General features: G+C 38.8%; 3 protein-coding genes across 3 annotated transcripts in view; 2 read left to right on the forward strand and 1 right to left on the reverse strand.

The window, feature by feature from the left end:
• Window positions 1-20,107, reverse strand: part of cfap119 (cilia and flagella associated protein 119) — a 77,515-nt gene extending 57,408 nt beyond the window's left edge. The window contains exons 1-2 of the mRNA XM_051934719.1: window positions 20,029-20,107; window positions 15,300-15,386 (exon numbers count right to left, since the gene is read on the reverse strand). The gene's annotated coding sequence lies outside the window, so the exon portion shown is untranslated. The remainder of the gene's footprint in view (window positions 1-15,299; window positions 15,387-20,028) is intronic.
• LOC114661778 (interferon-induced very large GTPase 1-like) overlaps window positions 1-27,531 on the forward strand; it is a 62,226-nt gene that overhangs the window by 12,587 nt on the left and 22,108 nt on the right. The gene's annotated exons all lie outside the window — the stretch shown is intronic.
• LOC114661771 (interferon-induced very large GTPase 1-like) lies at window positions 439-9,183 on the forward strand. The gene has a single exon (XM_028814968.2). The coding sequence runs from the start codon at window positions 476-478 to the stop codon at window positions 7,298-7,300; it is 6,825 nt and encodes a 2,274-aa protein (XP_028670801.1). The 5' UTR covers window positions 439-475; the 3' UTR covers window positions 7,301-9,183.

Raw genomic sequence — 27,531 nt, forward strand, 5'->3', positions numbered from 1 at the left:
AATCTAGGTGTCGAATGAGAGACAAACAAAATGTTGTTCCAGAGCTACTATGCTTTACTGCATCATAGGATCAAAGAAAATAAATTATACAGTTGCTTTAAATCAACCATGATGAAGACTGAAAAATTCCAAACCCTGCATTTTGCTCTTTATATCCTACATGAAAGGTAATTTGTTAAGCTTGTCTTGAATAAAAACAACACCTTTACCTTACCCATTTAGTCTGATTACATTAAAATCTAGCAGTGTTATACGATGCTCTCCAAGCCTTTAGAAAAGGAGATAAGGCCAACGAGTTCACACACAAAAGCCATGATGTGCTCATATGCTCATATTCAAAATGTCTTTAGGTATGTGACATACAATAGAACATTTTATATATACATAAAGCATGTGCAGCATATTTCTTATATTATTTCTTTTAAAACCTGCAGGGAAGAGGACTGATGCCCTGGCCCCCTTTTTTTTTTACAATATGCATAATACAAAAATGACTCAATCTCTGGTGGTGGAATCTTCTTCAGATGGACTGGCTCTTCAGGGAGTTCTCTACTCAAACAGTCTAAGTGACTTATTTAAGAAAAGATCAAGAATGATAGAGACACCAAAAAAGCCGAAATGTTTTTTAATACCTGAAGAATACTGGGAAATAAATGAAGAATTTGAATCTTTTAGCCAGGAGAAACATACTAAGACACTGATTGAAATGGGTGAATACAGTATTTTGCAAGAAATAAAAGATGACTTGGGGAAAACCAACATCAACAACGAAACAATAAGCTGTAACTCTTCGGATGAAGGGTGTAATGAAACATTCTTCTGTGTGTGGGACATATATTTGTGTCCCAAAGCCATTTGTACCTTTAGTTTGGAAGATCTCACTCTTTCAGACTCAGTAATATCTAGTTTAAAGAAATTAGAATCCTGCAGAAGTCAGGAAGAGAAGGATAAGCAATGCAAGTCCATTCTGGAAACATATGGTTCTCACATTAGCACAAGCAATGTATTTGGAGGAATATTTTGGCTTAAAATGGAAAGTGTAAAGTTTCCAGAAGAACTCAGACCAACAAGAAGGGAACTGATAGAAGAATTAATTAATTCTCAGCTTGACTTTGAGAATTCTACACAACTATTCAGTGATGTAACAGTATATAAACACTTGCTAAGAAGGGAATATGATGAGAGCCATTTAAAAAATACCATTGTTTCCATTCAAACAAGTGGTGGCCCCAATGACTCCACCACATTTAGCCACTGGATAACAGGACTTCACTCAGACAGCCGTAATTGGAAAGTAATTGACCGCGGATTGAGGGATCGCCTTCTGCCCATTTGGAAGATTATGACATTGAACCATAAAAAAGATTTTCAAGACAGTGAATCACTTGCAAATATAATGAAAATGTATTGGGAACAGAACACTGGGTTGCAAGACAACAGTGTGGAATTGGAGAAAATAATAAAAACTGAAGAAATTATTAAGAGATTGACTGAAGGAGCAATAGAATGGAACAAAGTCTTAGATTCAGAGTTTGAAGAGAAATGTGCTGATTATGTGGCCGAATATACCAAAGTGCACTTTCAGGTCCACCAGCTTTATAGTGATTGGACAAATTACACGCAGCAAGAAATACTAACTTCTCACAGAGAGGTCCAGAAATTTCTTATCAGGGCAGTAAACCACTTAGATTCCAAGCCAGGCCCACCTCCACTATACAAATTTTTGTTAGAACAGATATCTAATCTAACTGGCCAGCGAGAGGTTTTAGAAACTGAAGACTTTTCAGAGTATGGTAATGCATTGTGTATTTTGAGGAAATACCATAAAATATCATATATGGAGACATTCCAGAATTTTGAAGCAGCAAAAGAATTTTTTCTCAACACAAAGAAGCAAACCACAGAAGCTCACTTTCAGATACCAGGAGCTCAGGCGATATTTGCTTACAACATTTACATTTCACTTCTACAGTTAAAGACACTGATTGAAAAAATGGGTCAGCGATTTCATCGAGGTTTGGTGTCAGCCTGCTTCTATCCCTTCCTCGGAAGGCAGGAAAAAATACCAAGAACAGACTTGTCTCAAGCTGAATGGCAGTCCATTGTGGACTTGATTTATGAGATGGAAAATTATGTGCAGCAGTTAATGGACATGACCACAGAAATGGGACAGGCCTTTGTCTTTTCAGTAGCCCTTAGAAGTGAAGGCTATTTCCCCAGTTTAGACAGCAAGAAAGGAGAGACAATTGAGCTCCTTGAGGTTCTGCTCGAGGAAATGGGGTCTGAATTATCTCCTGTGATTAAAAATATGATTGAAAAAAAATGTAAAGAAAGAAACCCTGATTTCAAGCAGTTAAAAGAGGAGTTAACAATATTAAAAAAGAAATCTATCTCTGAAAAAGAGAAACTGGAAAGTCAGTTTGGTAAAATCCACAAATTGATTTGCAACAGCACTGGTAATGACTCTAAAGTGCAAGATAAAAAATCACCAATACTTGCAAAGGTAAAAAATGAAGTTGTACAAATACTTGGTTTAGAAAAGTACTGGGAAAAGAAATTCTCATCTACTGATCTAAAGTCAATAGACTCCGTAGCATTAGAATTGAACAAACCTCACAGACCTGAGGATATCCCCTGGTACTTCATCCAGAAGCTCCTGATGTCACATTCAGATGCAGTCAAAGTGAAATGTGCACAGAGTGAAAGTTCTACAAATGCTTCAGATGACAATGATGACAATTTTGATGCATTGTTTTTACTTGAATCTGACAACAAAACTTGTCTAAATCCTCTGGATGTCATAGTCACTGTTTTGATGTGTTCAGATCCATTTGTGCAACAAGAGCTTGTGCTAAACATGTCAATGTGTCAGTTTGCAGTGCCATTACTACTTCCTAATTCAGATGGAGGGCCAATATTTCTACTCTGGGCTATGAGGTCCATCATAAAAAAGTGGTACCAGAGGTCTCATAAGGACAGTAGCTCCATTGTGGAGTGCAGCATTGCTACTTACCCCATGCATGTGATCACATTTATTAGAATAGGGGAGAATCGACATTCTAAGTCAGCTTTCCTCAACTGTCTCCTTAGCGCTTCTCAGTACCACCACAGCTTTTTTCTCCATCATGATATGGAAGGTGGAAACAGCCCTCGGAAAATCTCTAATGGACTTGTCGAAATGACTTGGTATTTGCCAACAGGCAGGGAAATCTTGGATGTGTTTCTGGAGCCATTTGCTGCAATAAATGTAAGGGGTGATGCAAAATCTTTTCTCAAGGAGGTACAGTTTCTTGCTGAAGTATCCTCAGCCATCTTCATATTTGTAGGAAATATTGGCGAGGAGCAGAAGAATATGACACAGTCTCTTCAGAGATCTACAGCAAAGATCTTCTGTTTGTTAGACCCTCCAAATTATGGTCAAGCAACAGTCAAAAAATCCATTGATGAATGGAGTGCACAGTTACATATTCCAAAAGATCAAATTATCATAAGAGCCAGAAAAAAAGATGCTGAACTTATTTGTGATGTGCGCTCTGCAATCACCAAAATCCAAGCCTCTAAGGAAAATGTAATATCTTTGGAAGCAATGTCTCATATTGCCAGAGATCATGGTTTTCAAATTGACGAAGACTATAGTCCATGCCAAACTGGAAAACATAAAGCTGCAAAAGTTCTTGCTGGGCTAAGCATGGGAAATATTGCTGAATTCAAAGACAAAATGCTTCCATTTCAAGGGCCAACCTGGAAAGAATATTCAGAAATTGAAAAAGAGAGTCTAAGACTAAAGAACATTGGGCACAAAAGCCAACTGGAGTACTCCAGGGAATTAGAGCAGAAAAAGACAGCAATTCGTCACAAACAAATGAAAAACGACATGTCATCTGCTATGGAGATATTCATTGAAACTGTTCTCAGAAGCACAAAAGAAGAAAAGCTCTTTTTCCTACACTGGATGAAGCTGAAACTGGATTCCCTTTCTTCGGCCTCCTTACCCAGTATCCGAGAAAAACTGAAGCGGCACCAGAATGAGAGCAGTGAACAGAAAAATCTGGTGAAAATGCTCTCTAGTAGCTCACTGGGATTAGAACACTTTGTACGTGAAATCGGACAGGTTTATGAGGCGTTTGTAGTGAGTGGATCAAAGTTAAATTCAGACTTGTCTCGGTTACCAGAAATGGCTGCTGAGATGCTCCTGAATGGTTTCCCAGTAGAGATCATTGATGGCAATGTCTCCAACATACCCCTGACATGGGTGTCAAATATTTTACAAGAAGTTAAGAAAAAAACTCGGTCCACTACCAGAATATTTGTCCTTTCCGTTTTAGGGGTACAAAGTACGGGGAAATCCACTCTATTGAATACTCTGTTTGGCCTGCAATTTGCAGTTGGAGCTGGCAGGTGCACTTGTGGGGCTTTCATGCAGCTCATTCACATCGATGGAAATCTCAAACAAGAACTCGGTTGCGACTACATTCTTGTTATTGACACAGAGGGTCTAAGGGCCCCAGAATTGATAGGCATCACAAACAAGTATGAGCATGACAATGAGATAGCAACTCTAATAATTGGACTAAGTGATGTCACCCTAGTGAATGTGTCATCTGAATCCACTGCAGAAATGCAGGACATTCTTCAAATAGTTGTACATGCATTAATAAGAATGAAGGAGGTTGGGAAAAAGCCAACCATCTATTTCATCCACCAGAATGTATCTGACATTTCTGTGAGAGATAAGGATTTACTTGGAGTTACACAACTCCTGACTCGTCTGGATGCGGTGACTCAAGCTGCAGCCAAGCAGGAACATAAGGAAGCTACCTATTTCAAATTTTCTGACGTGATTCAGTACGATCCTGCAAAAAGAACAAAGTACATACCTAGTCTGTGGCATGGCATACCTCCCATGGCAGCTGTGAGCACTGGGTACAGTGAATATGCATTTGAGTTGAAAAAGGACCTGGTTGATTTCATTAGGGAACAAAGGAAGTCTTACATCCCATCAACAATTGACAGCTTCATCATGTTGATGGAAGAACTTTCTAATGCCGTTAAGTCAGAGGACTTTATATTCAGTTTCAGGAACAGTATTGCAGCAGATGCATTTGCAAAGCTCTTCTCTCAATGCAGCGATTGGACATGGGAAATCCAGCAGCGCTTCATTGAGTGGACGGAGAAGGTACAAGTGAGGATTAAGAACTGCCAAAAGACAGACTGTTTACTAGATGAGCTAAAGCAGGAGGTTACAGTGTTAGCAAATGAAGAAGAAAGCAAAGTCCTTGAAAAACTCGCTAGTTATTATTTAAAGGATATTGATAATAAACAATTAATTCAGCCCTACAAGCTATATTTTGAACAGAACCTTCAGGCTGTCTGTCAACAGCTTAAGAACAATGCACACTCAAAATGTGAAATTTACATGCATACCTGGTTAAGCCAAAATATTTTTCAAAAAGTGCTCATTGAATATGAAGATAAAATCCAAGAAAAGGTTGACAAGCTGGTAAAGGAAATTAACAACAGTGGAAAACAACTCAATGAGGGGGAACTTCACAAGGCATTTGAGGAAATGTGGAGCAGCACTGTTACGTCCATAAAATGTCCAGAAAACCAAGTTAATATCATGGGTGACATGGAGAAGTGTTTGCTGGGGAATGACGTGAAAAGAAAATTTTTTAAAATCAATTTAGGAGAGAAAGTTCTAAGAGGAATGGGAAGCCAAACTTTTTATGTCTCAGAGAAACATGTGAAACACAGCATGCCATGGATTTCTAAAGCCCATATAAAGCAGGTACAGAAAATAAGTAGCAACTTCATAAACTACTCAATTTTAAATTTTCATTCTGGAGAAGATAAATCCAGAGGACAGCTTGCCAGAAATCAGTCACAGACCCGTTTGAAAAAAGAACAGAAGCTGGCAGATACAATCATACAAGAGTGTGAAAAGTATATTCATAGAATGATCAGCAAAAAAGATGTGGATTACGATCCAAATTACTGTACAGGGGTAGTCAGAGAAATTGAAAAGCAAATCAATAAACTGGGAGAACAAAGCAGGAGGCTTACTGAACAATTTCACACCGACCTTAAACTTCACATTTGTGTTATGGCAGTGAAGAAGTTTCAAGAAAAACATGACATGTTCAATCAGCAAAATGATCCAGCACTTATACTTAATGCGAAAAAGAAAGATTACTGGAAGGCTTTCAGTGACCTATGTGACAAGAGAGACCAGAGCCAAAAGGCAGCAAAGAGCTTCTGTAATTTGTGCCTGAAACCATCATTGATTAAAGAAATCCAATGGCATCTATCCCTCAGCATTGTCACTTATCTGAGGAACATTTGTGCACCTTTAATACTTAAAAACACCCTCTACTTCCAACTAGCTCTATTGTTAGATCTACACAGGAGAGACACCTTTAAAGACTATATAAGTTACATCAAAGATTATGATCAGTTTGCATTGGACTTCCTTCAACAGATAGTGGAGAAGTCTTGCCGTCATGAGCTTAATGGGAAATCACGGTTTCATGTCATGGCCCAAGATATTGCAGCTGATGTTTTAGATAAGGCAAAGAAATGCATGGATAAAGTAAATGCAGAGAAAGCCAACACAGCAAAGCAGCTCATCGAGCTATTTTTAACAGCACTGGAGGGTAATCTGGTGATTCAGAAAGAGAAGATTCATGATATTTTGCCCAGAAACATTCTAAATGTGGCACAGTTCAGAACAGACCTTTTTGATGCCATCCTTTCATTGGAGAAAGAGCTTCTGAAGGAAATAGAGGACTGGGAAATTCAGGTTCAGGATTTACCTGTTGTACCCCATCAACAGCTATACAGCATTCTGGGAACATGCACAGAGAAATGCCCATTCTGTGGCGTGCCTTGTGAACACCAGGGGGAAAACCATCAGCATTTCTCCAGATACCACAGGGCACTGGCTGTCAACAACACCCCCCCTGAAATGCTGCCATTCAAGACAACATTAAAGAAGATTTCAGCATTATTAACCTTTAATTTAGATCAGAGCACAATGAACTGTATGTCGAGAAATATCCATGTGAAAAGCTGCAGTGCAAGTCCTTTGGAAAGTAATAACTGGGGAGAATTGTACAAAGATCAGTCCTCAGTATACTGGCGCTTCGTACTTAAAAGATACCAAAAGCAGTTTGCCCAGTACTACTACTCTAAACCAGCAGAAGTCAAAGAAAAAATTACATGGAAAGAAGTAGAGGCAGATCTCCAAAAGGTATATAAATTAAATGTGGAAGACATATGGCTAGAACTAGGCAAACAATAACTGGTTATTCTGGTGTTTACCTCTTTGGAACAAAATTTATTCCTGTTGGGAATGATTCATCATATGTCAGAATCATACAATTGTTACAAAAATTGTCCATCAATTTTCTAAAGCATCAGCTCATTTAACAGCATAAAATTTAACATTCATACACTGTATCATATAAAAAAGAACAGTAGGATGGCATGGTTTAGTAACAGTTTCCCAAAAACATGAGGGAGAAGAAGCAAATGCAGCATAATGAAATACAAGGGTAAATCAAAATGCATCTTCTGTGTGGGTATTTACTCTGCAAAACATGAAAATAAACCAATAATAGAGATTAAAATTTCTTTTTCTGCATGATCTGGGGTAACATAGTGGATCCAGGATCTGGTCGTCACCTGTGTGTGGTTTGTAAACTCTCCCCGAATCTGTGCAAGTTTTTCGTTTTCCCTCTGAGTACTCCCCTGTATCCCAAAGATGTGCATATAATGTCAACTGTTGATTTCAAATTGGCCTAACGTTAAGTGTGAGTGTGGAGGTTTATGTGTGAACGCTCAGAGATAATGGCCTGGCACACCTTTCAGGACTGAGTTCTGCATTGCATTCTATGCTGATGGGACAGACTCTGCCCCGCCTAAATCAGCAGTGACTATGTTAAGTGATTTTAAGAATGCTGGATATGTTATGCAAGGACTTCCCTGCTTTTCACAACTCTAGGATTTTGTTTTAAGGCTTTGGCATATCCTTAGAAAGGATAGATGCTGAGATATTCTGTTACTGATTACCTATCCTGAACCTGCTGGAGCAAATTATTTGTATATTGTAAAAGAATATGGACAGAAGTACTACTCAGAAAAACTTCACCTACCTCTTCACAACCCTGTGATGGAAGGAGATTTTATATATTCTTTTATATTTTTATAATTCATTGTGTTAAACATGACAAAATAGTTCATCTGTATCTATACTGTTTATGCACTGTATGTTGCACATAAACACCGTGTTACAACTATATACTCTCCATCATTCATTTACCACAGTTGCCCCAAAATCCTTTCCAGATTTTTTCTAAAAGGTGCTTCAACTGAATGACTCAAAGTTTCCAGTGGTGTTTCTGAAAATAAGTCAAAATTTAAATTAATTTTCTTTAATAACCTTATTGTTAGCCTTGAGTATGTTCACCTGTATTGCTTTTTGTGTTCACTAATCTTTATTATTAAAATATATGATTTTATTGCATTAACCCAGGGGGAGAAACAGTAAAGATTATAAATTCAGAACAAAAAGCCAGATTTAGCTTCAACACAATATGTGGAAGACATTTGTGTTTTGGAGAAATGCAAGAACTGCAGTATCAAATCAAACATAGCACATGCACATCTTTGTGAATTTTCTAGGTGTTATTTTGGGAAATAGGTTTTTCATGTAATAATCATAGTAATAAAGCATTAAGTGGACAATGTTTTTTTTTTTTTTTGAGTGTCGGGGGAATCAGGCCTGGGACAACTCATTTGGGACATTTTCATTGAAAGTTTATTTTTTTAATATTCCTGTAATCTCTTTAGAAGACATCTTTCAATAATGGAAAAAAAAAAAATCTTAAATGCCTGAAAATAGCTCCTTTTGGATGTCTTGACTATTCTTTTCATGAAAAATATATTTTGGTTTATATAATAAACAGAATTGTATAATATTACTACAAGAAACCAAATGATATATAAAAAATAAGCTCCATTTCAAAGACACAACCCAAGTTTTGCCCTCCTACCTGTTATGATTTCTATAAAGCATCTAATATTTTAAAATGCTCATTTTATGTTATGTTACATGATGTATTTTATTAGGCTGTTGTTCTATAATTTGTGTGTGCTTTTAATCCAATAAAGAAAGAAGGTTGTTCTGTGCCTCCTCAGTTGTTGGCTGCTTTACTGAACATAGTTACTGTAACAGCATCGTTCATTCCATTTTAAAGATGATGGTGTCCTAGACTTAACAGCACCCCCCAATGTACAATTAACACTGTTTATGCAGGTAAGCAGATATAGTATAAATTCAAAAGGGTGATTTGTGATAATCTTACTAGGCTACTGTCAGGTTATGACAATGGCCATAAATAAAGATAAACCGTAAAAAACTCTCTATAGTGTTCTTGACTAATAGACTAACTCAATTCAATTTAATGATGTTTAACCAAACGTCTTGAAAAGGCATTTTAAAACTATGCCCCTGTCATAAATCAGGAGAGCTACGGTTATACCCAGAGAAAACCTTCTGGAATACAAAGGTGCAGAAACCAAGAACCGGGTCCCACTAGTTGTAACTTATCATCCACATCTGGAAACACTTCGCAAAATTATGAAAGAGCTTCAACCCATGGAACAGAAAGACAATAAATTAAAGGATATATTCCCAGAACCTCCCCTCCTTGCATACAGACAACCACCAAACCTCAAACAACTGATTGTCCGAAACTCTATGTGTGGCTCAGCAGCAAGTGGCACATCTCCCTGCCTACAGAACAGGTGTGGCACCTGTGCACATATCTACACGACAGATCAGGTAGTTATACCACATTGCCAGCAGAAGCATAAAATAAAGGGTTTGTTCACATGCAAATCTGCTAATGTGGTCTACCTAAACATGTGCATAAGGAGCCCCAACACTGGACTATATGGAGGGGAAACTGGTCAGACACTGCGGCAGAAAATGAACTCACATAGATTTCATATTAATCAGAACAGTGCTGATCTTCCAGTGGCAGCACACTTTAACAGTAATGGCCACAGCATAAAGGATCTGAGGGTCACTGGGCTTATGGGTCATTTCAAGACCCAACAGGAGCGGAGAGAATGGGAATACAAACTTCTGATTAAATTCAATACTCTAAAAAATGGTCTGAATAGAGACAAGTTTTTTGACCAGATATGTGGATTAACAGACTGATTGACCAGCTGACTACATCAGAGGCCTATCTTACAGACAATGCACTTTAAAAAAAAAAAAAAAAAAAACTTACAGGACTTTCTCTAGTGATGGTTATCTTATCTCTACATTTTATTAGTTCATTGTTCTCTTTTTCCAGGGTTAATTCATCTAAGGTTTATTAATTTTGCTAACATTTGAACAAAAAGGTTGTTAAGATGAAAGAAAAAAATCACTTTGCTGTCCCAATATAAGCTAGAGTATTTTTCAGTTTCTTTGTTACACCTTAATAATTCTTTGCATTTATATAGCGCTTTTCTCACTACTCAAAGCGCTCAGCAATTGCAGGTTAAGGGCCTTGCTTAAGGGCCCAACAGAGCAGAGTCTCTATTGGCATTTACGGGATTCGAACCGGCAACCTTCCGATTGCCAGTGCAGATCCCTAGCCTCAGAGCCACCACTCCGCCTTGCCTGATGAAGGGGCCTTAGCTGCCTCGAAAGCTTGCATTTGTAATCTATTTAGTTAGCCAATAAAAAGGTGTCATTTCACCCTACTTTCTCCTGTATCGATGTATGGCTAACACGGTTAAACGCTCTACTGCTATAAATACCAACACACAGTATGAAAAAATCTATGCCTACATTGTGTTCTTTCACGATTCAGACGCACTGTGCAGCATTTCATACTAGTCATGTGACAAACATGCAACATCAAAGACTATAACTCAAATTAGTAACAGTAACAAGAAGTGACAGAAATTAAATCCATATGATTACTTTCTCACCGCTCCCAGTGATTTTATAATGAAACAGTTTGAAAGTGGAGTTTGAAACTGAAATATTGCAGCATACTAAAGTGGTGTGATAATTGACCTGTGAAACTGTTTTTGTTTAGTGCCATCCCTGCCCAACAGAGGCAACACATCATGCAATCTTCATACTTCAAATCTGGCAGATGCAGTTAAATTAAAAACAACAATGGAATAAGACTTTCTTTGTTGAATAAGGATAAAAACATTACAGGAATCTGATTAGACATGATTACGTTGAACTTTAACAAAGCATTCGTTTGTGAACTAAAAATACTCAATGTACAGTTTGGCTTGTTCTATTACATTCCTTACTTAAATCGCACATATCTCATGATATGGTGCTGTGGTTAAATCTGTTATTTCATATTCATGGTGACCATGCTAAAAGCTGAAAAACTTATAAAGCTTCATGAAATACCAGGGCATTTTATTCAAAAGCTGATGATGCTGCTATTGCATCTTATATATTATAAATGACCCAGACAAAGGTGCACAACATAAAGCTCTATTTCCCTCCTTTCCTCCTTCTTTCCCATCTCCTGTGCCCCTTCTCTAGCCCATAATTCCCATTCTCTTAAACCTCAGACACCACATCTGCATCCTAAAATAGGGATAGCATACGGTGTCAAAGGTGATGATAAGCCTTATATACAGTACATCCACAGGATGTCATGATGGTGGTTATCATGTGCTCAGATATGTTTGTACAAGAGCAGCTTATCCTAAGAATGTCATTCTGCCAGTTTGCTGTGCTACTTTAGGTGCCGCAAGCAGATGGTGCAGGTTCCTTCTGCCTTTAAGGTCCATCAGGAAAAAGTGGCTCTTAAAACTGGAAAAAGTTGTAAATGCCTTATGGAAAAAGAAATTGTTAATGTTGCTATGCATATGATCACCTTTATCTGAAGTGGAGAATGCTGGGGCTCAAAATCTGTGTTTCAAAATGCACTTTTCTCTAACTCTCAGCACTATCACAATTTTTATCCATCTTTAATAGAAGAGGGAGACACTACGAGACAAATCTCTAGGGGCCTGGTTGAGCTAAGCTGGTATCTGCCAAAAGGAAATAAGAATTTTAATCTTTATCATGAGCCTCTTTGCAACAATACCAAATCTTTTCCCAGGCTTGGGCTCCTTGCTAAGGTGCCTTCAGCAGTCTTTACTTTTATGGACAGTATTGGAGACAAAGAGGAGGACGTGATCACCACTCTCTGGAGATCAAATATAAAATTCTTCCTATTATTAAACCCACAATGCAATGAGGTAGTACACATTAAAAAAATTCTGATGTTGATCCATCTGAGAAAAAATGAAAGTGAATATGTATCTGATGTCCGCTCAGAAACAGCCATCAGTCAGGTTTCCAGTAATAAGCGTATGAGTCTAGAAAGAATGTCTCAAGTTGCCAGAGAGCATGGTTTTGAGGTGGATAAAGATTATGTGCCATGTCAGATTGGAAGAATAAAACCACATTAAATGCTTGCTAATTTGAGATGTGACAACATTTCAGAATTTAAAGATGCAAATCTTCCATTTCAATGGACTTTCTGCTAAGAGTTTTCTAAAATTAACAAAGAAAGTAAGCAGCTAAAGAATATTGGATACAACACCCTGCTGGAGTACTCTAAAGAAATAGAAAAGAAAAAGCAAGACATTTGTTGGAAGCAGAGTGACAATGACTTCTCATCTACCATTTAGATTTTTCCTGAAATGATATTAGGAAGGAATTTTTTTTTTCTGCAATGGCTGAAGCTCAAGCTGTTTTTACTTTTTACTCACTCAAATTACCTCAACTTCTCTTACAGCATCCACCATTGCATTTTATGACTCCAGAACAGCATTCGTCAGCACACAGCCAGATGATTGCCAGCGGTTTCTGAGGCAGAGGTGTATGCATAGCCAGTGCCCGAAGATGTGCCAGGAAGAGCAGCACCATCACCGCGTAGAGATGCGTCCTCAACACGGGGCCCAGCTTTTGTGATATTGTTTGACACAAACAGATGGTGGGCTGCAACTCATTTTTCATGTCGACTTTGATATCCGACCACTTCTTTTTTATTTCTGGCACTGTGCGACTTTCCAAACTTGAACCTTTGAGTGTCTCTGGCACGTATCATTCCATCAACATACTTTTGTTGTTTATCCCACTGCTTAAGCCAACAAATAGTATGTTTTTCCTTTCCTTCACTTTGCATTCGCTGAAATTCTTTTTTTCCCCACATGCTTTTGCCATTGTCTTTTAACAAAACACTGAACGAAAGGAGCCATTTATATTGATCAACAAATTCTGGGAGGAGTTGGGATGGGGCTGTAGGCATGTGCATGTGTGTTAAATTTCACATTCATTGGGATTTATAAAGGGGAAGCGTGTGGAACTTGGTGTACACACAGTTTTATGCATCTGCATATTTTTGTACACACACACATTTCCAATTTTGTTCGTACTCCATGTTTTAGTGTGAATTCTACGCACTGAGTTATATATGAGGCCCCAGATTATTTCATGTTTAACTAAATCTAATTTTATCTGAATGGTAATTCTAGAAACATTATTTTTATATATTACACAGCAAAATAACCAATATTAAATTAACAAAGTGTTGGAAAATGACTGGCTGACTGACTTTATACATGCTAGCACATTTTTCATATACAGATTTTAAGGGTATATATAATGGTTTAGAGTGGCACAGTGGGTAGCACTGCTGCCTCCCTGTTAGAAGACCCGGGTTCGCTTCCCAGGTCCTCCCTGCGTGGAGTTTGCATATTCTCCCCGTGTCTGCGTGGGTTTCCTCCGGGTGCTCCGGTTTCCTCCCACAATCCAAACACATGCAGGTTAGGTGCATTGGCGATTCTAAATTGTCCCTACTGTGTGTGCGTGTGTGAATACTTATGTACATGGGATTTCTCAGTTTTTTTATTTTTAATAAATTTGCAAAAACCTCAAGTAAACTTTTTTCACGTTGTCATTATGGGGTGTTGTGTGTAGAATTCTGAAGAAAAAAATGAATTTAATCCATTTTGGAATAAGGCTGTAACATAAGAAAATGTGGAAAAAGTGATGTGCTGTGAATACTTTCCGGATGCACTGTAAAGGTTTAATAAACACTAAGATAATTTAATGCTGTTGATTTTGTGGTGTACCTTAGTGACATTTATTTTTAAAGACATGAAAAGAACCTTTCTGCTAAATGCTTCTAATCCACCTTACTAAAAAGGTAAGTCTGTGTCTGAGTATCTGTGTGACCATCTGATTGTTACATCTCTGTCATATCAACAGATGGCACATCACAAACATTTGAAGTAATAAAAAGCACTGCATTTATCATTCCAGCATTTAGTGCATCACAAACATTGGTACTGCTTTTACAAATTCCATATCAAATGGCATGTAACAGAGACATACGCATTGCATTTGTCATTCCAACAGATGGCACATGACAAACATTTGTAGTAAATAAAAGCACTGATTTATCATTCCAACACATAATGCATCACAAACATTGACACTGTTTTTACGAATCCCAAACCAAATGGCATATAACAGAGACATATGCATTATATTTCCAACAGAAGTCACATGACAAACATTTATAGTAAATAAAAGCACTGCATTTATCATTCCAACACATAATGCATTACAAACATTGGCACTGCTTTGACAAATCCCATATCAAATGGCATGTAACAGAGACATATGCATTGCTTTTGTCATTCCAAGAGATGGCACATGATAAACATTTGAAGTAAATAAAAGCACTGCATTTATCATTCCAACACATAGTATATCACAAACATTGACACTGTTTTTACAAATCCCATAGCAAATAACATATAACAGAGACATATGCATTGTATTTGCCATTCCAACAAATGGCACATGACAAACATTTATAGTAAATAAAAGCACAACATTTATCATTCCAACACATAGTGCATTACAAACATTGGCACTGATTTTACGAATCTCATATGAAATGGCATGTAACAGAGACATATGCATTGCATTTGTCATTCCAACAAATGATGCATTACAAACATTTGTAGTAATGCATTTGTTTACTACAAATGTTTGTGATGTGCCATCATTACTACATGAATGACAAAATACATTCCAATTGAGGCTGCTCTGCAAAAGTTGATGCTGAGGTCTAAGTTGATTCTTAGATTTTAACACATCTCAGATAAGTAGGGCAACCAAGTTTGTATTTCAAAGCACAAGAAACCTTCTACATACTGGATTTTGCAATGAAAAATGATTCAACAATGAAATATATCAGTACCTACTATGAGGTGGCACTCTGTCCAGAGCCTCTTTCTGTGTTCTGCCTGCTGAGTGCTGCTAGGATATGCTGTGGCCTGCTGCATTCCTGAAATGAATTAAGCCAGTTTGAGAATGACAGATTAAGTATATATGCATTTTTCTTGTTTTGCAGAAAGGGTCTGTTAAGGAAAAAAATAAACATTCAAGTATAACCTGAACAAAAAAAGGACTGCTACTTATATTTCACTTCATTACCTACTATTAAATAATCATGATTCTGTAAACTAAGACTTATAAACCTACAAATGAAGACTACTGAATTTATTCTATAATTACAATGAATTTTTATTCACTTTAAATAACACATTCAGACAGTTGAAAGGGGCATTTGAACTGGGCTTATAACCATAATTAGTTATATATCCTTCTTAATTAAGAATGCAATTTGAGCAGGACAGCATTGAGTGAGAGGAACTTTATTCAGACATTTGGCAGACAGGTTACCAGACTTGCCCCAGTTGATGAGCTCAGACTTCATATTTCAAATGAATTCTCAACAACAAATCTATATAACAGTCAAAGTCTGGTCATATCTTACTTGAAATAAAAGGGGGTTCACTATAGCTGAAACCATGCAACTACATGACAGATGAATGGGCTCCTCGGTAGATGCCAGTTGTCATTTCTGCCCTTACATTTAATCAAACCATTTATTTTAGATCTTTGCTGCAACACAGATGCCACCTTGTGGTTAAAGAGGTGTACAGCAACACTCAGGGCTTCAGTTCATCTTTCACCATATACTTCTGACATGAAACACTGAACCTCTACAAATATATTGAACAATTGCTCTTGATTCATGTTACCTATGACTTGCTCACTGGAACACCGTTTTTATTTTGCTACAGGGATTTCAGTTTCCATGTGTTATTGGTGTAGTTTTCATACAAAGAACTTACCAATTCTTTGAATGTAACTTTTACTTATTTTTTTCCAAGATTTTTTCTTTTAACTGATGAAACTTTAAAACATCTTACTAATAATAATGACACTCATTTGCACATGGAAGAAACTATTTCTATTTAATTTTCAGTTTTCCTTTTATATGCTGGACTTTATGCACACACAAAACAAGGACAATGCAAGGGAGTGAATTTAAACAAGAGGCGCAAACAAACGAAGCTTTGTGTCCACAAGGATTGTTTAAGCAAGTAATTCTTTGAGGGCTAAGTATTTTTTCCAGAAAACTCACTTTTTTGAAAAGTACACAAAGCAATGGTTTTACACATAAATCAACATAAAATGCTAGTGGCAAGATCTGTAATCTGTTCAGTTAGCCAAGAAAAGGTGTCATTTTTCTTGCCTTCTCATTATATCCATAATAACCAACATGGTACAGCACCCAACTATAACAAATTGAAATAATGTATTATATTTTACTGTGAAACTAATACTAGAGAATTATAACAAGTGCAACACACAATGACTCTGGTCACCTCTATTTTTTTTTATGTTGTTGCATAAATGAATGAAACAGTCAAAATGATTTAATTTGATATATGGTTGAAAATTTTGTGCGTTTCCATAATTTGGAATTGAAATGAGGCTCATCCAGATGAGGGGTTACATGGATTTTGTTGAATAAACTAAAATGCCGAAATGAAATGACTGCAATTGCTTAACTTGGTTAAGGTTTAACAATGGGACTTTATTGGGCTTTGTTGTTTGACTTAAATAGTTTTTCCAAAAAAAAACTGTTTTTTGAAAAGCACACAAAGGCAATGGCTTTACACGTAAATTAACATCAAATGTCAGTGGCAAGATCTGTAATCTGTTCAGTTAGCCAATAAAAGGTGTCATTTTGCTTGACTTCTCATTATACAGTATCCATAATGGCTAAAATCGTACAGCACCCTGGTATGACAAACTGAAATAATCTCTCTATTATAGAAGAAAATCTTGAGACAAGACTATTGCCAAGAGATTTTTTCAAGTCCCGCTCTCCTCTCAACCATTTTCAACCAAGCCCACGGTCCTCTCACCTCTCAGTTGTGTGAATGTTTTGTCAAACACAGTTCCTGCGCTCTCAGCTCTTATAAATTTTCACATTTTCCTCACTTTAACTTCCTAATAAAGGAAGACTTATTATGTCCAAATCTTATTGAAGAATTTCATCCTGAAGGGTTATCAATAGAAGAATTGAGTACACGGGCAATCCTAGCACGGAGAAAAATGATGAAGTTAAACAAATTAATGCGAAAATTGTCAATCTGTTACACGGCAAATTGGTTAAATGGATATCAACAGACTGTGCTGAAACAGTTGGTGGTGATGGTGCGGAAGATGAAAACGTCAAATATCATGAAGAATATCTACAACCATTAACACCATCCGAATTACTGTAGAAAGAAGGATACATAGTAATGTTATTGCGTAATTTATGTCTAAGTGATGGGCTTTGCAATAGGACAAGTCTGGGTGAACAAGTCTGACATGTAAAATTTTAACAGGCGACAAGAAAGGAAATGTGGTAAATCTTAACATTAGACACCAAAGGAGATCTTGATATGCCATGCGTATTAAAACGTTTACAGTTTCCCGTTAGAATAGCTTTTGCAATGACAATTAACAAATCACAGGGACAAACATTTGAAAAAGTCGGTTTATTTATTAGAGAGAAAGAAATGATATTCACTCACGGGCAATTATACGTTGTGTTGTCACGACACAGAAAACAAAATCAAAATTCAATGCGATCTTGAAGAAAAGTTAATTCCAAAAATTGTTTTTACTGAAGTTTTACAGTAAAAGTGTAAGTTTAAAAAGGATTTGCGTATTAATTTCAAAGCCAAACAGAACAAAAACATATAACATGAAACATAATTGTCTTTCAATTTATTACGTTTTACTATTTTTTGCTATGGTTAATTATTCGCAGTAATGTAAAATAGTTCTATTATGCATTTGTAACAATTCCCATGATAATAACAATCTGTTTAAATTGCACATCCGCTTCTCCATACACGAGTGGCAGATCTGTGAAGTGGCTAGCATGTAGCGCCTGCCTGGGGGTTGGCGAGCAAAGCGGGCAGGGGGCAGAGCCCCCTAGTATATTATACAAGGGGGGACCCAAAAATAACCGGAAATATTTTTAAAACGTGTTTAATTTAATTTTCTGTACAAACTACAATTAGTCTCCTTCAAAGTACTCTCTATTGGCGGAAATACACTTATCTAACCGTTTGTTCCATTGTTCGAAACATTTTTTAAATTCGTCTGAAGTAATGCCCATTAATGCTCTGGTCGTTTCTTGTTTTAACTCTTCGACGTCAGCAAAACGCCTTCCTTTCAAGTCTTTTTTCATCCGAGGGAACAAAAAGAAATCACACGGAGCTAAATCCGGTGAGTAGGGTGGGTGGTTCAGGGTTGTCATACCGTTTCTAACAATAGTTTCTGCAACACATTTTTCAAGAAGAAAACAAAATTTCACTGCCGTGCGTTGCTCACAATAATCGACCATTGTAAAAAAACGACGCTTGCACAAAACTACTTTTACAAAAAAATTCATTGAACACAAGCACAACCTTCCAGACTGATGGCACTTGGCAGACTGACTTGTGAGGAGTGTAACTAGATCGCCCTAGCGGCCCAACCACGTACTACAGGTACCAACCTAACAACAACAAAATTCTGGTTATTTTTGGGTCCCCACTCGTATATATTTTTTTTTAAGTAGATAGTCTGTGCATAGTGTGGTCTTTGGGTAAAGAATTAAATGTATAGTATTTATTTCTGGATGATGTTAACGGTGTGGGTAGTGTAATGGTTAGTTCCACTGCCTCAGCACTCTAAGAGACTGGGCTCAAACCCCACCCTGGTCACTCTCTGTATGGTCTTTGCGCATTCAATGAGGAATTACTCCGACATCTCAATGTGTGTGTGTGTGTGTGTGTGTGTGTGTGTATATATATATATATATATATATATATATATATATATATATATATATATATATATATATGAGTTATATACTTTGTTCTGACAGCTGCTGGGAGAGGTTCTTATTTGAATTTCGCAAATTTCAAAATTAATGCATGGATGATTTGTACTTGCATTTGCTCAGAGTGGCCTGGTGATATTAGCAGTCATTTCAAATTTAAATGAGGCCTTATTGAATGCTTTCACTCTTTGTCTTAACAGCCTTATAGGCCCCGGGGCAAAGCAGTGCACTGGGGTCCCTACCTACACAACCACTCAGCAAGTCACAACATATAGGGTGGTCCAGATCTAATTATGCAATTTTCATTACGCTATAACTTTATTAAGTTTATTACATAGAGAATTCACAGCACCTGCCCGGCACAGAGATTTCACTTAAAATTATTTTTGTTGCCGATAGATGGCAGCACCAGCCCTGCATTCCAAAATGGCGGGGAGACGGTTGTCAGTCGAACAGTTAGATTAGATCTGGAACACTCTTGTACATAGATTAACACGGGGCACCTATGCTTGCGTGCCCCCAACCTGAGCAACTGCCCAGTGTGCCCATGCGTTAAGACGGCCCTGTCTTTGTGTCATCCACATACAAACAACCCCTGGGCCTTGCTTGCTTTTTAAGAAAACTTGTGAGATTCAGTCAGTAAAAGAATCTGTCACAAAGTGGTCCTAAGGTTAATTAAGTAAAAAATGGTATGACTTATGAATTTTTCAACAATTGATATACACAGTAAAATGTTGAATGACAATACCTGTTTCGCAGTGTTCTTAGTATAGAGCAGGACTGATTTACAATGGATGCTCTCCCGTCTGCGCGTGATGGCGGCCCTCGGATAATGAGCGCCCAGTAAATACCCCATGTTTAAAAAACGCTGACGGACTGCGGAACTGGAAAATAGCCATAATGATCATTTTAAAAGTCTTAACATTGTAAGAAAACTTCCTAAATCTCAGACGCGGTTCACCAACTCGCTGTTATCCAGATTGACCGCCAATAAACTCGAGCGCGTAGCCTCGGCGACTCCAAGCGTCTTTGCCGCCTCTTTTTAAATGACGTGACCGCTAAGTGATATGCGAGCGCTGATTGGTCAATCCTCGCATAATTTATCGACGAATCATCAGGTGGGATGTCTCCGATTCAGTGAGCTGCTGTCTGACTGTCAGTGGACGGATATTGGAGTAGCCGCTAAAGTTAGGAGCATGCGCTCCTACCCCACAACGGATCCCAGATTAGGACTCGAGTGCAGCTGGGCAACGATTGGAATGGGGTGATTTTTTTTTTTTTTTTTTAAATATAATTGTGTCTGGAGTGTGGGCATACATACATGGTCCTCAGCCGGAAAAGGGTGGAGTGCCCTCTCAGGGTTGGGAGCGAGATCCTGACCCAAGTGGAGGAGTTCAAGTATTTCGGGGTCTTGTTCACGAGCGAGGGAAGAATGGAGCGTGAGATCAACAGGCGGATCGGTGCGGCGTCCGCAGTGATGCGGGCTCTGCATCGGTCTGTCGTGGTGAAAAAGGAGCTGAGCCGTAAGGCAAAGTTCTCAATTTACCAGTCGATCTATGTTCCTACTCTCAGATATGGTCATGAGCTATGGGTAGTGACTGAAAGAACGAGATCGCGAATACAAGCGGCTGAAATGAGTTTTCTCCGCAGGGTGTCTGGGCTCTCCCTTAAAGATAGGGTGAGAAGCTCAGTCATCCGGGAGGGGCTCAGAGTAGAGCCGCTGCTCCTCCGCATCGAGAGGAGTCAGATGAGGTGGCTCGGGCATCTGATCAGGATGCCTCCTGGACGCCTCCCTGGTGAGGTGTTCCGGGCACGTCCAACCGGGAGGAGGCCCCGGGGAAGACTCAGGACACGCTGGAGGGACTGGGAACGCCTCGGGATTCTCCCGGAAGAGTTAGAAGTGGCCGGGGAGAGGGAAGTCTGGGCATCTCTGCTCAAGCTGCTGCCTCCGCGACCCGACCTCGGATAAGCGGAAGAGGATGGATGGATGTCTGGAGTGCCAATCCTTCCACCAGCCTCCGAAGTTTCCCTTGTAAATTGGAGGAGCTGCTTGAAGGGCTGGATTTCCAACACGCGTTCAAGCGTATTCACTTTCCTGGAGCAGCTGTGTATGTTGCTTTCGCTGGATTTAAATTACTATGAAGGTACTGTATTTAATCTTTTACTGTGCACCCCATATGTAAACAAAATGTAAACATAATCCAATTAAAAAGCAAACTATGGGTTGATCTGTATGTGAATTTCCCCTTGGGGTTAATAAAGTGTCTATCTGCCAGCTTTTTGTCATATGGATCAAAATGCGAAGTGCTGTCTTCATCCCAACAACGGGTATGACGTTGTAGTGATGTAAACGAAAACGTTCTTTCTATGTCACGTTATAGAAGTTACATGCACATACAACAAATTACCACGGAGTATCCTGTATGAGTAGATTTGTCTTGCTGTAGTTGACTAGAAGCATGAAGCAATAATGCGCATGCTGCATTGGAATTAAAGAGGGCCGTCTCTCCGGGTCATGTATTTTGTACTTGAGATAAAGCCGTACTAGCAGACTATGCGGTGCGGTACTAAGAAGCGATGATGTTCAGATCTAAGTGCTGTGTCGGTGAACAGCGGAACAAGATTAATGCCAAGTCCACATTGTCGCTGTCCGATCCGCACGTACATGCGCAGAACTTTTACTGTTACCACACTGGCTGATGACGCTGCCCGATCCACGCGCGCATGTGCACAATGCCTGCCCGGTCCGCTCACGCTCACTCAATTAACTATGCGCTCATTCCTCACCTTTTTAAAGCAGTGGTTTCCAAACTCGGTCTCCCAGTTGCTGCAGGTTTTTGCCCCAACCTGATTCACAGTCATTGATAATAATCGATAACAACTGATTTACTTAGCTGTTTTTTTTCTCTCTTCTCTTATTCCGCATTCAGAAAAGCACATCAGTATGTTTTTTTTTTTTAATTTTTACAATATTTCAGTGTTTTCTAAAGCTTTCAATGTTTAACTCTTTTGTTGGTTTCCTGCAGTATTAGTTTCCCCTTTTTCTGTGCAGTTTTCGCCCTTCATTTAATAATACATTTTATTTTTTTATTTATACCCTAATAGTGACAATTAACAAGCAGAGCAGACACCTGGGATGATAAAGCTGCAACTACTCCAGAACAAGGGTCTCCAGCTCCGGTCCTGGAGGACCACCATGGCTGCAGGTTTTCATTCAAACCCTTTTCTTAATGTGTGACCTGTTTTTGCTGCCAATTAACCTCTTCTGAATTAATTTTAATTGACTTGCTCTTGAAGAATCAGACCCCTTAATTGTTTCTTTTTCCTTAATTAGCTGCGAAACAATAATGAGATATAAAATGAGCCAAAACAACTGGTGTCCATCATACAATATCTGAAAATAAAGAATGATGAATGTCGATCTGCTCAGGTCCCCAAAACATTTTTGGTGCTTGTGTAGTAAATGGATGGCATGACAAAGAAAAACAAAAGTGTTTTGCAGAACGAATAACATATTTATTAGGATAAAAAATGTAGAAATTTACAGAAATTGGAATATTATAGAAATACATAAGTACAATTGGAAGTTTTTATTACGTTTCAATTTTCAGGCTAATGCACTGCCGTCCGTTTAGTACACAAGTACCACATTTGACCAGTGCTGTTCTTAGACAGAGAAAAGCAACAATTTTGGAAATGTCTGCTAATACACCCCAGGAGCAGCAAGAAGACACAGAATTAAAGAACAGGTTTAATTAACGACAAGAATCGGCACCTCATTAAGCAGCTGGTTGGAGTTTGAGGCCCTGACTTTGTTGGTCTTCTGTTGGCTCCCTCACTTCACATTTCATTTCTGTTTGGGTGCCATTTAAGACAAGATGAAGCAATTCAGAGGAGCAATGAAGAAATTCAGGGGAGCAAATCTTAAAAAAGCAATTCAATTAAAATGAATTCACAAGTTAATTAGCAGCACAAACAGGGTTAGAATGAAAACCTGCAGCCATGGTGGTCCTCCAGGACTGGAGTAAGACCCACTAATTAGTAAATAATGAATTGCATAACCAAGAAAAGCAAAATGAAAATCAGGATGAAAATACTGTTAACAAGTACCCCATATAACTGCTTAGTACATTTTAATAAAAATTTACCAAACTTAGTTTTGCAATTTCTGCATTGACCCCAAAACACAGAAACTGGGAAATAATAACTTGCTTAATTAGGGTAGGAGTCCAATGAAAAACCAAAGTTGTTTGGAACAAAAATATGTAGCCAGAGAGGTTTCCCCAGGACCGAGTTTGGGAATCACTGTTTTAAAGGTACAGAGCACTGGGAAAAAGTCTGTCCTCGTGTAAACTGGAGAAAAAAAAATTAAATTTTTAAGCTACATTAGATAGAAATGTTATTCACTTCCAGCATATGGAAAAGCTCTGAAAAAAATGATGATGAGCGATGCTTGTTTATAGAATTGTATCTGAAGCATTGTTGTCTTACTGCAACCCATAATACAGAAGAGTTTATATTTGTCTAATAAATTAATCCTACAGTCACTAAAATGTAATAGCTACCTAGTGAGAGCAGTAGCTGAAGCAGGATGGGCCTAAATTTGTCACGAGTGGGCCTAATGCTATTTGTATTACTGTTAAATATACAGTACAGTCATTTTTAGAAAACATTTCAGAAGGTCACTCGTACCCAGAGGTGGCCTTAGGGGTGTGCAGGGCCTAGGGCTGACCAAACCCCACGCGGGGCCGGTTACATCAAACGCTGTTACCGGTATGTGTGGACTTTATAAACTTTAATTTAATAATAAATAATGTTAACATACAATGGATTTTGTCATTACAGTATTCAGCTAATTTTTTTGCAACATATCACGCGGATTTTATCAAAATATAACGATATAATCTATTAAAAAGTGCAATTCATAACTCATGACAATACCACGACAGTGCGAAATGTGATGCGGAAATTAGCGGGGCCTCTTCTAGAAAAACACCCAAATTACAAGTATACTCTGACATGTGCAGAATTTGACCGTGAAGTGGGATTTTAAAAGGGTTCAAGCATCTCAAATATATACATATACTGAAGAGTATAACTTGACAAATCCGCTCGAACGGGACACACGGACATCAAAAGCGGGGCCTAGGGCAGTTGCCCCACTTGCTACCCCCAAACGCCACTCTTGCTCATACCAACGTTAACTGTGTCATCATCTTTTTCTTTCTTTTTTTTTTTTTTTGCTCGTGATTTTGTATTTTTTATGATTTTTGTTTATACAAGTTTAAGTCCACCAAATATTAAACGTAAACTGACTAGCTACCTTTTGATGATACATGAAACATAGCAGCTGATCACAAGGCCGCTGAAGTAGAATTACATAACAGCAAACCGCCAGATTACTGTTTTGCCATTCCTTGTAATTAGTGTATGCATACCTGATGGATGCATTTCCGGTCTCTGAATACACAAGTAAATTTGTCTTCAATTAGATTATTACAAAAATGCCAAAATTGCATCTTTCAATATCTTGTATTCCAGCCATGCACTGTTATCTGTCCCCATCAATGAATCCCTCAGAGCTGTGTGCCTTACCGAGCTATAAAACAGATGTTGAAAACTTTAGTAGTAATTGAGTTGGTGGTTTGCGAATATCAAACAAATCCATGACCTGGCTGATACTTTGACATTTGGTGCCTGGGTGTCTTGACAAAGATGATCAGCAGAATCTTTCCAGTTAAATAATAAAAAGGATACCATTATGTATCTGCTCAAAAAGATTGGACAAAGATGGCTGCCCTGTGAGGATTCTGTTTTTTTTTTTTTATTATTTCTCCAGAGCCTTCAATACCATCCAGGCATCTGTTAAGGGGTAAACTTGGAGATATGCAGGTGGATGAGCCGGTGGTGTCCTGATGATGGACTCTCTGTTGGGTAGACCGCAGTTTGTGAGACTCAATGACTGTGTGAGCAACACTGGAGTACCACATAAACAGGCCTGTCTCCTTTTCTCTTCACTCTGCACACCTCTGACTAGAAATATCACAGCAGGTCAGGACACCTGCAGAAATTCTCAGATGATTCTCCTTTTCTGGGGGGTGTATTGGTAAGGGGGATGAGACAGAGGAGTTAGATAGAGAACTGGAGAAAGAAAATTGTCTGCACCATAACATCTGCAAAACCAAGGAACTGCTAATTGACTTTCACTGCTCCAAAGAGCCTCTATGTCCTGTCTCTGTTCATGGAGAGGTGGTGACTCCTACAAGTACTTGGGGGTCCACATCGATGACAGGTTGGACTGGTCACATAACACAGAGGAACGATAGAAGGAAGGGCAGAGCAGGCTCTTCTTCCTTAGGAGACTGCGTTCCCTTATTGGGGGTAGTAACGTGCTTCACATTTTCTACAACTCTGTGATGGCCAGTGTGATTTTTGCACGCTGTGGTATACTGGGCTGGTAACATCATTTCCAGAGAGGCCCACTAAATCAACAAGCAAACTGAAAGGGCAGGCTCAGTTATGGGATGCACCCTGGAGGAAGTGGAGGACGAGAGAATGCCATTATGAACAATGCTGCACATCCTCTCTGTGACGCACCAACACTGAGGACTATTCAGATAAAGTGTATCAGGAAATGCAACTGTGATATAGCGGGTCCGCGGCTTCAAAAATATTGGCCACTTTTAAATCCAGATAGCTGTGTCAGTCTCCGTGGGTGCGATTGCGCGACTGCGGGGAGTTAATGAGGTAATTGGGGCGAGTCGCACCGGCACGTGTGGGTGCGGTCATTCTCAATTGCATCATCAGCTTCCTGTGGCATGTGGTTAAGGTGCTGTGCCCATGGAGACATATGTACGGGCCGGCACAGGGGGATCAGGAGGAAAAAAGAGAGAGAGAGACTGTGTGTGTGTGTGTGTATTAAAGGACAATCTGGCCACCTGGAAGGAGAAGGCAGTACAAGCTGAGGCCCAGCGAAAGAGCGTAGGCTGTGGCGCTCTAGGGGCAGCCAGGCGGTCCAAGGTCGGCTCTCCACCCGTCTTCCTTCGCGCTCACTCAGTCGCTCCTTGGATGCCTAGGGAGGCAGGGCAGATGACCTCCCTAGGCATCCAAGGAGCGACTGAGTGAGCGCGAAGGAAGACGGGTGGAGAGCCAAATTCGGACCATCTGGCTGCGCAGTTTTGTAGGCAGCCAAGATGGGGGTCGGCAGAAAAGAGTTTGTGGCTGCTAAGACTCCACCAGCTACGTGAGTGATGGGTGAGCCGGGTAGGCAAAGATGGAGGTGTGCTTGAGATCGGGAGGATTTAGAAACTGCAGGGGAGTCTGGAGGGGACTGGCACCGTCACACCTACCATAAGTAATATGCCTGTATAGTGCCTCATTGCGACTGCCAAGTCAGAAGTTTTCTTTTTAAATTTTTCTTCCTTTTTAGTCATTCAGGTGTGTGTTTGGACCATAGTGTGTGTGTGTATTTATATTTATCTATCTGCTTATATATTCATTTACTTAAAGAACTTCTTTAAAAAAAAAACAAATTTCCCCCTACAGACAAATAAAGTTTTAACTATAATTACTTTGCATCAGGAAGCAACCTGAGTCCTTATATTGGCATTTGTACAATAAGATTTTTAAAATCTTGTTTATGTAATTTAACACATCCTGTCCAATATACATTTTATCCCTTTTCATTGTTTCTGTGACAGGTAGCCTTCTCCATTCTTTTTATAGCATCCAGGGAATGTTGCTAAAAATGCACAGAAGTGACACGGAGCATGTAGCGAGAGCAAGATGTATTTGTTATAAATAATAATAATAATCCATTATATTTTATATAGCGCTTTTCTCAGTACTTAAAGCGCTATCCACACAGGGAGGAACCGGGAAGCGCACCCACAATCTTCCACAGTCTCCTTCTGCAAAGCAGCAGCACTATCGCTGCGCCACCTGTGATTAATATTATGAATATTTTGTTGCTCGTTTTGCTTGCAGATATTTTGGGAGGGATACAATAATGATAAAACAAAAAAATGCAGACCATGCTGAATGCTTTCATTCCAATCATTCTTTTTTTTTCCTGCCCGTTTATGATGAACGTACTCTGCGACCACAAGCCCTGCTTCAGACAAACTGGTTATTCCACAACTTTGAGCATTATGGGTGTGACTTGATATTTTTAGTCTGATCCCATCAGTATTAATGAGCTGCTATGATTGTATGCAGCAGGGTTTTAAAGTCCATTGGCTGGTACACGTCA

This window comes from Erpetoichthys calabaricus, chromosome 12 (genome assembly GCF_900747795.2).
Source record: "Erpetoichthys calabaricus chromosome 12, fErpCal1.3, whole genome shotgun sequence".
Classification (NCBI taxonomy): Eukaryota; Metazoa; Chordata; class Cladistia; order Polypteriformes; family Polypteridae; genus Erpetoichthys; species Erpetoichthys calabaricus.